Genomic DNA, 12,820 nt, shown 5'->3' with positions numbered 1-12,820 from the left:
AATGGTGATAGGTGTAAACTGAGCCCTCAGTATCCTGCTCTGCCTCTGAGAAAATTAAAGCTCAGATAAGCCGATGGTTACCTCCCCTTTCTCTGCTTTGCCCGTCCAGATAATTTGGCCCACCCATGAGAGAGGGAGATATCATGACTTTCAAATGAGCAAAGTAGCAGTTGGTCAAGGCCACACCCCCAGCCTCCACCTTGGCCCCCCTCCTCCTCATAAACTACAGACTCAGAAATGGCACATACTAAGGAAAGCTCATTGTGGGACTGGCTCTATTGACTGTAATTCTGCACCAAGGCTGAATTTTGGGAAAGAAAACTTCAGATATGGTATTAGGGGACTTCTAAGGTCTATATAAAAGCATCCAAAGAGCACCATGTCATGAGACCTTTAAAATGTGTGTTTCCAGGAGAGGGATGAGGAGGCAGGTGTGACATTGTTTACATCTGTTACAGCTGTGTGTTTGTGCAGGGACGTGTATGGAGTATGGAGTGGTCATACATACAGTTGATGACTCTGATGACTCAGTCAATCCAAATCTGTTTTCTCTCTTGGCTCCCAAAAATTGTCTGGCATCTCTCTCTGGGAGCTGGCAGGAGAACAGAGACACTGTTTGATAGAAGAGAAAGTAGCTTGCTGTCATGTATGCTATCATGTGTTTCTGTACAACACCTTCACTGTGAATGCTTAGCTGCTACTAAAGACACCCTCCTGATGTAGAGCTTAACCTGCAAGGCCCATCATTTCCATTTCAGCAGAAACATGTATTTCTTGTTTTCTTGCTGCTGACATACAGTAGTTGTTTAGATTTCCTCTTTCTTCATTTGTTTTTCTACTTAGTCCATTTTCTTTCTCTCTGCCAAGTACTGGGAATCAGAGCTGCCAAGGACACATAAACATGCAGTTTGCTCATTTTGCAAACTGTCCTTTAGGACTTTTTTATGCTCTCTCTTCTCATCTCTTTAAATGCATTTCCAATGTTAAGGTAATAAAAAATTAATATGTACAAATGGAAAGTGTAAGTGACTAAATGGCAGTGGTAGAGACATGTTGAAGTTTGATTAGTGGTCTAATCAAAGCAAAATTGTCCTGAAAGCATACGCTTAAATTAAAGACAAATCATTTCCCTTTCTTGTGTTTACAGATGTTCGCATCAGATGGCGTCCAGCAGAGTAGACCAGTAACTGTCAACATTCTGGTCATTGATGCCAATGACAATACGCCCACGTTTTCTAAGGTCTCCTACAGTGTTGACGTCTTCACAGACATGCAGCCGGGGGAGACAGTATTACAGGTAATCAATCCCCTTTTTCCTTTCTCCTTCTCTTTTGGTCTCTTGCTCTGGCACTCTGCTTTACGCCTTCGTCTTTGTCCCTGTCGCATAGAATCTCTCTCACACACCTTCTTTCATGCTCAAAGAAAATAACACCAACAACCCAGTGCATTGTGTTGAAAGGCGAACCCCCAGAACAGTTCCATTCGTCTCATCTGCAGTCATGACAGACAAGTCAGAGAGAATGTTTCTTTCCATCCGCACAGGCCTGGGAAACCTTTTAGCCAGCAGATCAGCTGCTCTCATGACTGAAGTTAATTCACTGTGGTTGGCATCCGTGATGACCATTTTGAAATATTCCCTTTGCATGAAAAGGATTTTAAAAACAGGATTTTATATGCTTTGATACATTTTGAGAATGTACTTGATTTCATTAGAGCACTGGCTTTAAAGGTTATGATTTTCTTTTCATACATGAACATATACATATACTTATACTAACTAAAGCCAGCTTACATGCACACGCATACGGTATGTGTAAACATGCATAGACACATGTAAATGCACACAGTCTTCAAACATAAATCAATAACCCTATTCTGCTATGTGTATTAATGTGGGGCCTTTCATCATTTCATTGTCTTTTATTTGGTAGTCGGAGCATGATCTTTCCGTCTTATAATTGATCTGTCCTCTCAGCATAGCCTTACCAAAAAAATGTCAGACACCGAAAAGGTCAACTTTAATCTGTCTTAAAAACCAGCCATTTCACCCTCCCTGAAATAAGGCAAAGGGTCACAGACAGGGTTCAAAATTAGCACCATCTACTAGCCGAATGCTGGTAGAATGTACAAATGGCGGGCAGATTTCCTTCACTCACCAGCCAAAAAAACAATGGTTATCTATTGAGTGGTTGGTAAAAATTCAACATTCACTGCCATTTGGCTGGTGGACGTGAAAGTTTTTTTGAACCCTGGTCACAGAGTGTCTGGTATGACCGCTTAACCAATTTTTATAAGCCGTTTACGAGAGCCGCAGGCCCCCAGAGGATGTTGCTGCTTATTTGATGCTACTGCTTTTACGCCAACATCAGGAGCATGAAAAAGGAGGTCTGGGCAACTTGTATTAAAGTTCTGAGGTCTGAAAGATATGAAGCCAACGCCATGAGGGTCCTTAATTACAAGCAGCAGGATGCCCTAAATAATGGGCTTGAAGAAAATTGTTGCTGCTTATTTTATTCGATAACAGACTATGTCTTTCCACATCTTTGTAATCCATCTCATTTCAAAGGTAGCGTGGAATTTATGCCATCCAGTCCAATCTTATTAAGGTCCCCAAACTACTATGAGTGACGATATTGCAGCCAGCAGAAAAAGTTGCTCAGATTGCAACATCAGTAGCTTGTATACTTCCAGCTAAATGCCAACCATTTGTTCTTATCTTTACATTAAACAAAGGTCATGTCTCTATTAGTTGATAATTGGGCGCCAAAATGGATTCTACTGTGGGTTGGCAACTTGATTGAAGTCAGTCACAACCCCCTAGTGTGAAATATTTACAGCTTGACTGCTTCAGTAAGCATGTTGCAGGCAGCTGTGAAGAACTCAATCTGTAAAACTACAGATACAAATATCAACAAATTATAATGTGTATCCATCTCTTTTTCTCCCTCTATTCTTCCAGTTAACAGCAACAGATGCTGATGAGGGACTGAATGGTCTGGTGACCTATGAGATACTGGCTGGTGATCAGGGACATTTCATCATTAGTAATCGCACTGGACGCATCACTGTGGCGCCTGGTGTCACTTTGACTGTGGGACGATCTTACGCACTCACTGTCAAGGCCTCTGACAATGCACCAGTGACCCAGAGAAGGTATTGTACAGTAGCTCATTTCTTTTCTTTTTTTTTCAAACCAGATTTTTCACTTTGTTTTAGAAGTCAGGCATATGCAGAAAGTTTCATTTTTGTGCCTCCTCCAGGTTGAAGAGGAGCTACCAGTGTTCGATATGTGCTCATTAGCAAGTTAGCTTCTGAATAACATTGAAAGATTTCACTGTGCTGAATTATAAAGAAATAACATTTTTGACAACCATACGCGCCGATTAATGTTTTCCTCCGTCGGTGCTCATGGAAGTAGTCAAAAAATGTTTGCATTTCAGAACCTTAGTAAATGGACAGTGGCCGACGCAAACACACACGCCAGTTAACTTGAAAATAAAGCAGTAAAGCTACTTCTTACAAATACAGATGGATTGGAGATGAAAAGCTTAACTGACACGTAACCGTGATCAGCTTTGTGGCCCTGGTGGATCTCTCTGCACTGGGGGTGGATGTTGCATCATTAGGTTTTGCTTTTTTAATAAAAAATCTGGCCATTTTAGTATCACTCTGATTACCTAATTCACATCCACACTCTGTATAGTGGGGTAGATGGGGGGTCACTAAAGAGGTGTTTTCATCCAAGAGTTGCTGTGATTGGTGGATGGCAGAAGCAGGGCACTGACAGCGACATAATAAATCACATTATGACATACGCTCCACCATTTACCAACTGCAATGTTTAATTAAATGAATATTTAAAATGATATGTTTGGAATAAGTGCCCTCTTCAATTTCACCAAATCAAACAAATTCAACTAAAATGTCTCATGGAATGAATACATGTACAATCAACAAAGAATTCCATTTTAATGTGCTGCTGTGAACAAGTGAAAACAAGCTGGCAAATTTTAAGCAAACTGATTTTCTCATGAAAAAAACGTGAATAAATGGCTTGTATTGTGTTTGACACTTAAGAATTGAAAAAAAAGAAACATTTATGATACCATTGTGAACGAGACAAAAGATTGCATTTTCACTTAAATGAAATGCAATCAAAACCTATTGAGTTCTTCCTCTTTTCTGCAATGAAAATTATATATTATAAACTGTGTGAACAAGGTACCTCAGTACGGCTGAACAGGGCTGATGTGCGCTTTTCTTTCTGGCAGGAGCTCCATCACCACAGTGTACATTGAAGTTTTGCCTCCCAACAACCAGAGCCCCCCACGCTTCCCTCTCCTCACCTACAACCTGGAAGTCAGTGAAGCCATGAGGACAGGAGCTATTCTGCTCAATCTGCAAGTAAGTCACTAACTCATAAATGGGTTTTGCACATGCAAATAAAAAATGTGAAAATGAATTTTATTCAGTTTGGGGACTTTTTTTATACATTTGTACAAAGGTAAGTTTTAGGCAACTGCGCATTTTACCTTTTTCTCTTACATTCCCCTCTCCAGCATGCATTATGCTCACCTTCACCCCAGTCCAGCATCCTTATTGCTCAGCTGTCACATCTCATAGCCTTCAACTTCACTATTTGATCTTTAAGACCCTGCTTTTCTTTTTCTTTCCCCCAGGCAACAGACAGAGAAAACGACCCAATCACATACCGCATTGTGAGTGGGGATTCCCAGAAGGTCTTCAACCTCTCTGAAACGTAAGTCCAGATATTTTTTAAGTACACACCAGCAGTCCTCTTAAGTATTCCCACCAAGGCCTACTTGAGATGGAAGGATGATTGTGTAGATATATGAATGGATGGAAAGGTTATTAATTTATTCATCAGCAGTGTTTTCTCATAAGTTTAATACCATGTTTTAAAATGAAATAGGAAACTGGAGTTTGCATATTTATCTGCAAGGGTTTCATCCTGGGACTCTGGTTTCCTCTCAAACCTCAACAACATGCAGGTTACTGTGGATGCACTGGAGACTGTAAATATAGTTGGTGTGAATGTGTTTTTCTGTATCCTATGTGGTGTTCCCCACGTCTCCCAATGCATGTTGAATCGGATAGTTGTATAAAAAATGATTTCCTAGATTGCTGTCCAACTAACAGAACAAGCCCCTGGAAAACTATCATAGTTATATTATTATTGTATAGTTCTACAAGGGCACCCTTCAAACTCTGACATCAATTTAAAAATACATTGAGGTTTTTGAGCAACAACGCTGTTGTGTATGGGCAAACAGACAAGGACAATTCAGTTGTAAAAGTCTTCGATAAGCTTTTGTGTTTCATGTTGTTCTCTCAAGTGCAAAGGGAAATGGACAAACGGCAATCTTATGTTGAGACACAGTGTTCTTTCCTTTACTGTGATGGCTATGAAAGAATCCCTTCAAACAAATTTCTCTACATCAAACTACTCTCTGTCATCTCTCTGATGATATGGACAGACAGAGCAAATGATGATTGTGGTGCGGAAGATGGAATGAGAGGATAAATAATTCTGATGCTAGGGAGTAGATGCTGACTTGCCTATGATTGGTTTGGGCTAATTTATTAGCAAATATATGACTTTGTAATATGAACATTGGTACAGGCTGCTGGCAGCATCAAGAATCACAATGGAACAAGTGGAAAGGCACACCTGTTTACACTCACTGGCTACCTTGAGTGGTTATTTGTGTCCATGGTGCCAATTCAGGTTAAGTCAGTTTAATTTGTATATCCCAAGTTCCCAACTCACAAATTTGCTTCAAAAGCAATTACATTCCGTTGATCAAAAAGTGGGAAGAAACCACAAAAAGCAATATATGAAGATTCCTTCTTCCTGGACAGATAGACACGGTTTGAAGACTTCGAAGAACAGCGGTGTCCGCCGTGTACCGACTTTGGACTGGCTATAGGTGTGCCTCGGTCCCGTTTGCAAGGCTAGCACCCCGTAGTGTCAGGATGTCTCAATTACGACTTGGCTGGGGGGACGTGTGTGGTTGATTGTGTTTTGTTTCTTTCTGGTAATTGGGTGGGGCTAGCTCACTCTCCTGACTGACTGATTAGCACACCTGATTCATATCAGCTCTTTCTGTGTTGCTTTATATAGACCTGCAGTTCTCCTCAGTCTTTGCCGGATTGTTACGTTGTATTCATGTGGAGAGGACGTTGGTTCGTGTTTCTTTACCTGCCTGCTACGCTAAGAAGGACATTTTGCCTGCTTCTACTGCCTGATGTCTAGCCTGCCACCCAGTTGTATTACTGGTCCTGACTGCACTGCAATAAACTTTGTAAAAAGACCTTCCATCTTTGTCTGCTTCTGGGTCCTGTTAAACTACATCTGACACGTAGGGAGTTCCGACAGTTCTGCGCTGCTCACCGCTGGAGAAACTATTGCGGGAGACGATGGCAACCGAGCGGACAGTTGGGTTAGGTAATGATAACACCTTCGGCGACACCCAGACAGCCGGGAAGGGGATTTCTTTGGTGGGCACGAGTCCTCTGACTCAATCCCTTGAAGACGCAAGTTTTCGACGGTCCCGCCACTTCGGCAGACTACACCGTAAAGCCTTTTCAGCAGCTTCCAGGATGGTCTTGATGGATCTTTTCTTGTGCAGTCCACAAATCCCTAAGAGTCTCAAGACCCAATGTAGAGACTGGCCTGCAAAGCCCCTGCAGCCCACTTCAACAGGCTCACAGCAGGCCTTCCACCCGTTCCTCCAACACTCAGCTACCATCAGCGCACTTGCACCTCTTCCTTTCCTGGTCCTCCTCTATTTGATCTTCCCAGGGGACAGTTAGTTCAAGCAGCACCACCTTCTTGCTTGACGCGGACATCAAGACCATGTCCGGGTTAGAGTGATGTAACTGCAATATTGTCCGTGAATCTCAATAGTCTTCCTAGGTCCACCAGGAGGTGCCAGTCTCTTGCTGTTGCGAGCTGGCACCCTTGGGTCTTTCAGGGGGGCTGAGGCTTCTCGCCTGCTTGAACAAGGCAATAACAGACTTGGTTGGATAATGCTGCTTGCTGATGTTAATGCCAGTGCAGATGGCGTCTGCTACTGCCTTCAGGACCTGGTCATGGCGCCAACAATAATGCCCATCTCCCAAGGCCTTTGAGCAGCAGCTGAGGGTATGCTCTAATGAGCCCCTTTTCTGGCAGAGTTGGCAAGCAGGTGAGTCCACCAGGCCCCAGGTGAACAGGCAGAGCTAGGGAGGACGTCATACACTGACTGGATCAACAACTTAAAGTGGTGTGGCTCCGCCTTCCAAAGTTCTGCCCAGTTGATCTTAAAGAAATGATCAGGTACTTTTCCTTTCCTCAAGACCAAGGACCTGGATTTCACAGGCATGAAGCTCATTCTTGTGATGAGCTTTTCGAGGCCTTGAAAAAAAATTTGCACGTTGCAAAAAAGAGCAATTAGGATCATAAATCACATAGGGTATTATGAGCAAACTAATCATCTGCTTTAAATTCACATTCGCTGAAAGTTAAGGACATTGTTACATTCAAAATTGAGCAATATTTAATGAAAGATACGGGGGATATCATCTAATGGCATTTTTCCATTAATGGTACCTGCTCAACTCACCTCGGCTCGACTCGGCCAAGGTTCCCCGTCCTCCTTTTTCCATAAGAGCTTAGTACCCCCTCATGCGTGAGGCAAGCATGCCTTGTCGTCATAGCAGGAAACTGCCGTGACTTAACGCGACACACACACAGAACGTCGAAGGTGTGTTCCTTTCATTCTCGGCATGTGGCTGTTGCCACAGCCAGAAGACAAATTAGTTTAAAAAAAAAGCTGGAGGCAGCAAAAAAAAAAAAACGCTGGCTAAACTATTTAAACACGGCGGGTTTGTTCAGGAAACCCCCCGTGTGTCACTAGCAATGATGATGCACTAGGTACCATGCAGTGTAAAAAAGCCATTAGAGGACAATGTATGTTATAACAAACGTTTGTGCTAACTGTGGTTAAAAGCATGTGTGTTTCAGTCTGTGGGCTGACTATGACTATGGAATGGACTTAACAATGACATCAAACAGAGCCATAATATCATTCAGTTCAACAATAAATTAAAGAAATAAATACTTGACCAATACAGAAAGGAATAGACTGAAACATAAGAATGAAATTTTAATGTAAAGGTGTTGTATTGTTGTAAGATATTGTAAGACCTAAAGATTGTATGCTGTAATTGCATATCTATTTATTTTTGTAATAATATTATGTTTTAAAGTAGGGGCTGTAGGGATTGTAATTTGTTTGGTTTTCTTTTGAAACATTGTTGATTGTTCAAGATAAATATTAAAATAAATAAAATTAAATCTTTAATATTCATGTAACCTGAAAAAAAACAATGTGAGACATGGATTTTAAACAAGATTAGGTCAAAGTTCCCAGAAGCTAATCGGCAGAGCTAACATGTAACTCCGAGGAATTCAGTGGAAATAATCACACAGGATAAAACTTTATTTGAAAGTGTATTCTATTCAGGTCTTATTTTCTCTTTCTCTACAGCTCTGGCGGAGAGAAGACCAGGCATAAAACACCAAATATTTCTGTAGAGGAAATGGACCCCAAATATCTTACCTTATCTCTCATAATCAACATCAAAATTTGAAAATCACACTTAACTCAATCACTAGTCAGGAGAGAGGAAAAGGCTACATATTGAAGTAGTCAGGGCTTTTTACCCTTAAATAACCTAACAAATTTGGAACAGAGAGACTTGGGGAGACTGAAAATGCAGGACCCTGCCAGACACGTTTCTCACTAATTGATTAAAGCCTCTTTGGTCTGCATCCTCAGTCTCCCAGATATGCAAGAACAAGCTGTGTTGCAGCAGTAGGCCCTTGCCTTTTGTTTACTCTTAATCTGCTCCAGTGTTTAAATTGGTTGTTTTATAGAGGGATGTTGGCTTCATGGTTTCATAGTGGTAATGATAAGCAGAAATATAGTGACAGGATCAAATAATGGAAGACGTTGCCATTGCCACTTTAATCTCTACATATGACAGAAATTGAAAAAGATACTCTTCCTTTAGTAGATTCCCCTTATGGCAGAAATATTACAATCCCATCACAAGCTCTCAGCAACCTATATAATAACTTCAAGCAGGTGCTGATTTAGCACATAATGAATCCAAGAATGATTAGCTGGTATGCTTGATGAGTGTGCAGTATACAGAACCCTACTTCACGCTCTCATTTTTCAACCCTTAAGAACTGCAATATCATTCAGTGGACAGATTTTTGCATTGCTGCATGTTTGGATTCAGGCTACATATGGGACTGGCTCATCCAGCTGTTATGAATAATGAGCTCTCCAGTCTATAACTCCCTACACATGGGGCAGGTTCTCCTGAGGGAAAAGGTTGGAATGCTTTACATTCACTCACCATTATGGTAGTGACCAGGGCAAACCCTTGAATCAGTGTTCTGGAGTCTGTCAGCCACCAGACTCAATACAGAGAGCAGTCACTAATGACATCCTAACAAAGGTAGGATCAAAGTTCACATATAAACAAGTCTCAAGTGTTTTTAGTCAAGCTCCAGGTCTGGTAGGACTAATTATTACTTAGTTACGTTGAATGTGATGGTCAGTGTCATTGTGGAACACATTGTTTGATGAACTAAAATAGATTCAAGATAAAAATCACTTACTGTAAATGTACCTCCTGATGAGTCATTAAACGTACACATACCGGATCAAGATATCAGCCACAATTAATATATAGAAACTTTTTTGCAGATTTCTGTTTATGTGCATATACTGTATGCCCGCAGATAAGAACGAAATGTCAATAAAGAAATGCCAAAGATGTGTTTGAAGTCCACCAGAGGTAATTGACAAGGTCATTTCCACTGTAAAATGTCCAATTAAATACATACTGTTTTATAGAAATTCGTAATGATAATATTTTAAGGGAATAACAGCCTTTATATCACTTTCAAATATAAATGTAAAGATGTATAAAGTTTAGCGTTGCACTGTGGTTCAAATAAAGCTACAGTAGACGGATAAATCAACCAGGCCGGTATTAGCTTTTTTGCAGACAAATAGGTAGAAGAGTATGTGTTGGCCAATAAGTAACTCAAAATTACAGTACAGAAATGGTAAACTAGGTCGGCCAATCCAATTTTTACACTTCAAAATATCTATTTCAGTATCAGCCTCAAAATCCCAGTATTGGGGCAATAATCTACAGATCTTGCTGCTATTCTTTTTTGTTGATGACAGCATCCCCTTTAAAGCCAACGCTCTTTTTGTAGCTCTTAAAGTCACAGAAGCCTAACCTAGAGGCCACGACAACTTTGATACTTCAGATTTTTTTAATGATCAAGTATCTAGTTGCCAATTGTGAAAAAGGTACACATTTTACTGCCCTGTGAAACCAAACACTGCAGAGTCAGTTCTAATTAAATATACTCAAAACAAATGATTTTAATTATACAATTCAAGTAAAAATATATATCACAAATTTGTCTTTAATTTCCCCTTTGGAATCACTAAAATGTATCATCATCTTAAGTGACTGTTATTGTATCAAGGTTATTGTATCTGAGGTAAATCATTCGTGTCACCTGGCCCCATTGTCCTGTACATCAAGTCCAGTTTACCATGTAGAGACACAATCTGAGCAGAATGAAAGGCTTTCTTAGTGTGACTGGAATAGATAGCCTCTAACCTGCACCATTGCTGCTCTAGACAATGCTGTTAACAGCACCCTGTCAGTCTGACAACATGTTTTCATTTGTGGTGACTTGGGAGAAGAGGGAGGACACTATCACATCAGATCAGTGAACCTCTCAGACCTAGCCGCTCAAGTGTAGTTCAGCACTTCAGCTGTAGTATGGAACAAACTCCCCAGGCTGGCTAATTGGCATTTATCATCCTAATCTTTGTCATCAGCATCATCATCGTAATTATGACAATTATCTCTGTATAACTTCATTATCATATTCACAAAACCCTTACCCTCATTGAGCACAAAGAGAGCTATTTTCTTTTCTTGTGCAATGTAATGTTTAAATAAACATGAGCACAGTGGCCAGCGAAGGATGATGTGCTGCATTTTTAAGGAGTTTCTTAAAAAGTTGCATTTACCATCTTGAGCCACCAATCATTGGGTGTACTGGATTGAAAGAGTGAAAGTGTGTTCACCATAACTTGACTTGACAATAGAAAATGGTTATTAAGATTTTTGTAATTAGCCTGTTTTTAATTGTTTTAGTTTGATGATTATGGGCAGGGCAGGCGGTCAGATTCTATTTGGACTGTTTGGCTGAGGAGCTTTAAACTAGATGTGTGAAGGAGCAAGGGGAAAGTGGGGAATTGCAGTGGGCATTAATCTACCAGCGCATTCAGATGCATTGGTCTTTCCTTCTGTTTGTGGTTCAAGCAGAGCCTCTCCTGAGTGTGGCAATGAAATTGTGTGTATGTTTGTGTGTGTGTGTGTGTGTGTGTGTGTACTTGCACTCATGTGTCTTGTGTGTCTGTGCGTGCAAACAAAGATAATCCAGTGTCTTGTTGGGAAATGCCTACAGGCTTTGTGTTTGGAATGCCAAATGATACCTTGTGAATGAGCAAGAGGGCAGCTGTGTCTGCTGCAGTCATTGGAAAGGAAACATGAATCTTTCTGTCTGTAGTCCATGTGCTTTGGGAGCAAGACGTGGACTACAGAGAGAGAAAGACAAAGTGGGAGCATTTAAAAGCCCACCTGCTCTTTGCCTAAAACACATCCTACTCCATCAGCGACCGCGTTTTAAAAGTCGGTCTAATCTGGAAGTAAATAAGCTCTGAGTGCAGCCCATTCCATCACCCTTTGTTGCCTTAGTGAGACAATATCTAAAATGTCTGTAAAAAATGTTTTTTTCTTTGACTACACAAAGCCCTATATTGTGTTACCTTTTGTGTGTCTCTAGTTGTTTGTGTGTAATAATACAAGTGTCTTCCCTGACTCCTCTGTACAGGATTGGCCTTCTGCTTCTAGGAACGCCTCTGGACCGAGAAATCACAGATCAGTACCGTCTGATTGTCACAGCCTCCGACGGCAACCCTGGAGGGGTGAGCTCACAACCCTCTTTATTAAACTATTGGCCTAAGCTCAAATAAGATCTTCTCATACAAGCTTTTTAGCTCGGATATTTGTCTCACTGAATCTTAATGCTTCATTACCCTGGAAAATCAAATAATGTGTTTGAACTTGCACACTTTAATACCCTGTGATTTTGTAACAGATTCATAAAATCTGTGCTAGCACTAGTTTTTTGTGCCAACCAATGTGATACCAGCATAGTAAGGGGTGCCTCTTTATTGATTTCCATGTGGAAATTATATTTTTTGTGATTTTGGTAATCTGTTGAGTTAGTAGACGTTTCTTGACAGATTGATAAAAGCCATTGAAAAAGGGACTGCTTTGAATATAATTGTATAGGGTGAGAGGTTTTTTTTCCCCAAAGCACAGACTGACACACACAATCAGGTCTGACATTCGAGTCTGTCAGTCTATTATTATTTTACTTTTTTAAAACTTGATTGTTTGATGATTGTCACTGTGTTCGGCTTTGAAATTACAAAGGCAATGGGCAATTACAACTATATTTGCTGTATATACATATGTAATTACAAACAATTATACATAATAATTGTGAATAATTGCTAGTATATTGAGTTGGTGTGCATTTTACCTACAGCTAGTTTGAGCTATTAAAGGAGTTTTGCTCCCCATATTTTGAATATTAAGTATTCAAAATATAAGTATTTTTAGCTTGGCTCTGCCT

At 40.5% G+C, this 12,820-nt stretch overlaps 1 protein-coding gene across 13 annotated transcripts in view; it reads left to right on the top strand.

Moving 5' to 3' along the window:
* The window catches only part of LOC116705547 (protocadherin-15), a 207,455-nt gene that overhangs the window by 118,649 nt on the left and 75,986 nt on the right, over positions 1-12,820 (top strand). For all 13 annotated transcript variants that reach the window (XM_032541815.1, XM_032541813.1, XM_032541816.1 and 10 more), the window contains 5 exons: positions 1,148-1,297; positions 2,960-3,153; positions 4,272-4,404; positions 4,680-4,759; positions 12,011-12,104. In XM_032541815.1, coding sequence (XP_032397706.1) covers positions 1,148-1,297; positions 2,960-3,153; positions 4,272-4,404; positions 4,680-4,759; positions 12,011-12,104 — 651 coding nt within the window. The remainder of the gene's footprint in view (positions 1-1,147; positions 1,298-2,959; positions 3,154-4,271; positions 4,405-4,679; positions 4,760-12,010; positions 12,105-12,820) is intronic.

Source organism: Etheostoma spectabile, chromosome 17 (assembly GCF_008692095.1).
Source record: "Etheostoma spectabile isolate EspeVRDwgs_2016 chromosome 17, UIUC_Espe_1.0, whole genome shotgun sequence".
Classification (NCBI taxonomy): Eukaryota; Metazoa; Chordata; class Actinopteri; order Perciformes; family Percidae; genus Etheostoma; species Etheostoma spectabile.
Note: the sequence above shows the minus strand (reverse complement) of the source record. Positions and strands in the feature narration are given on the sequence as shown.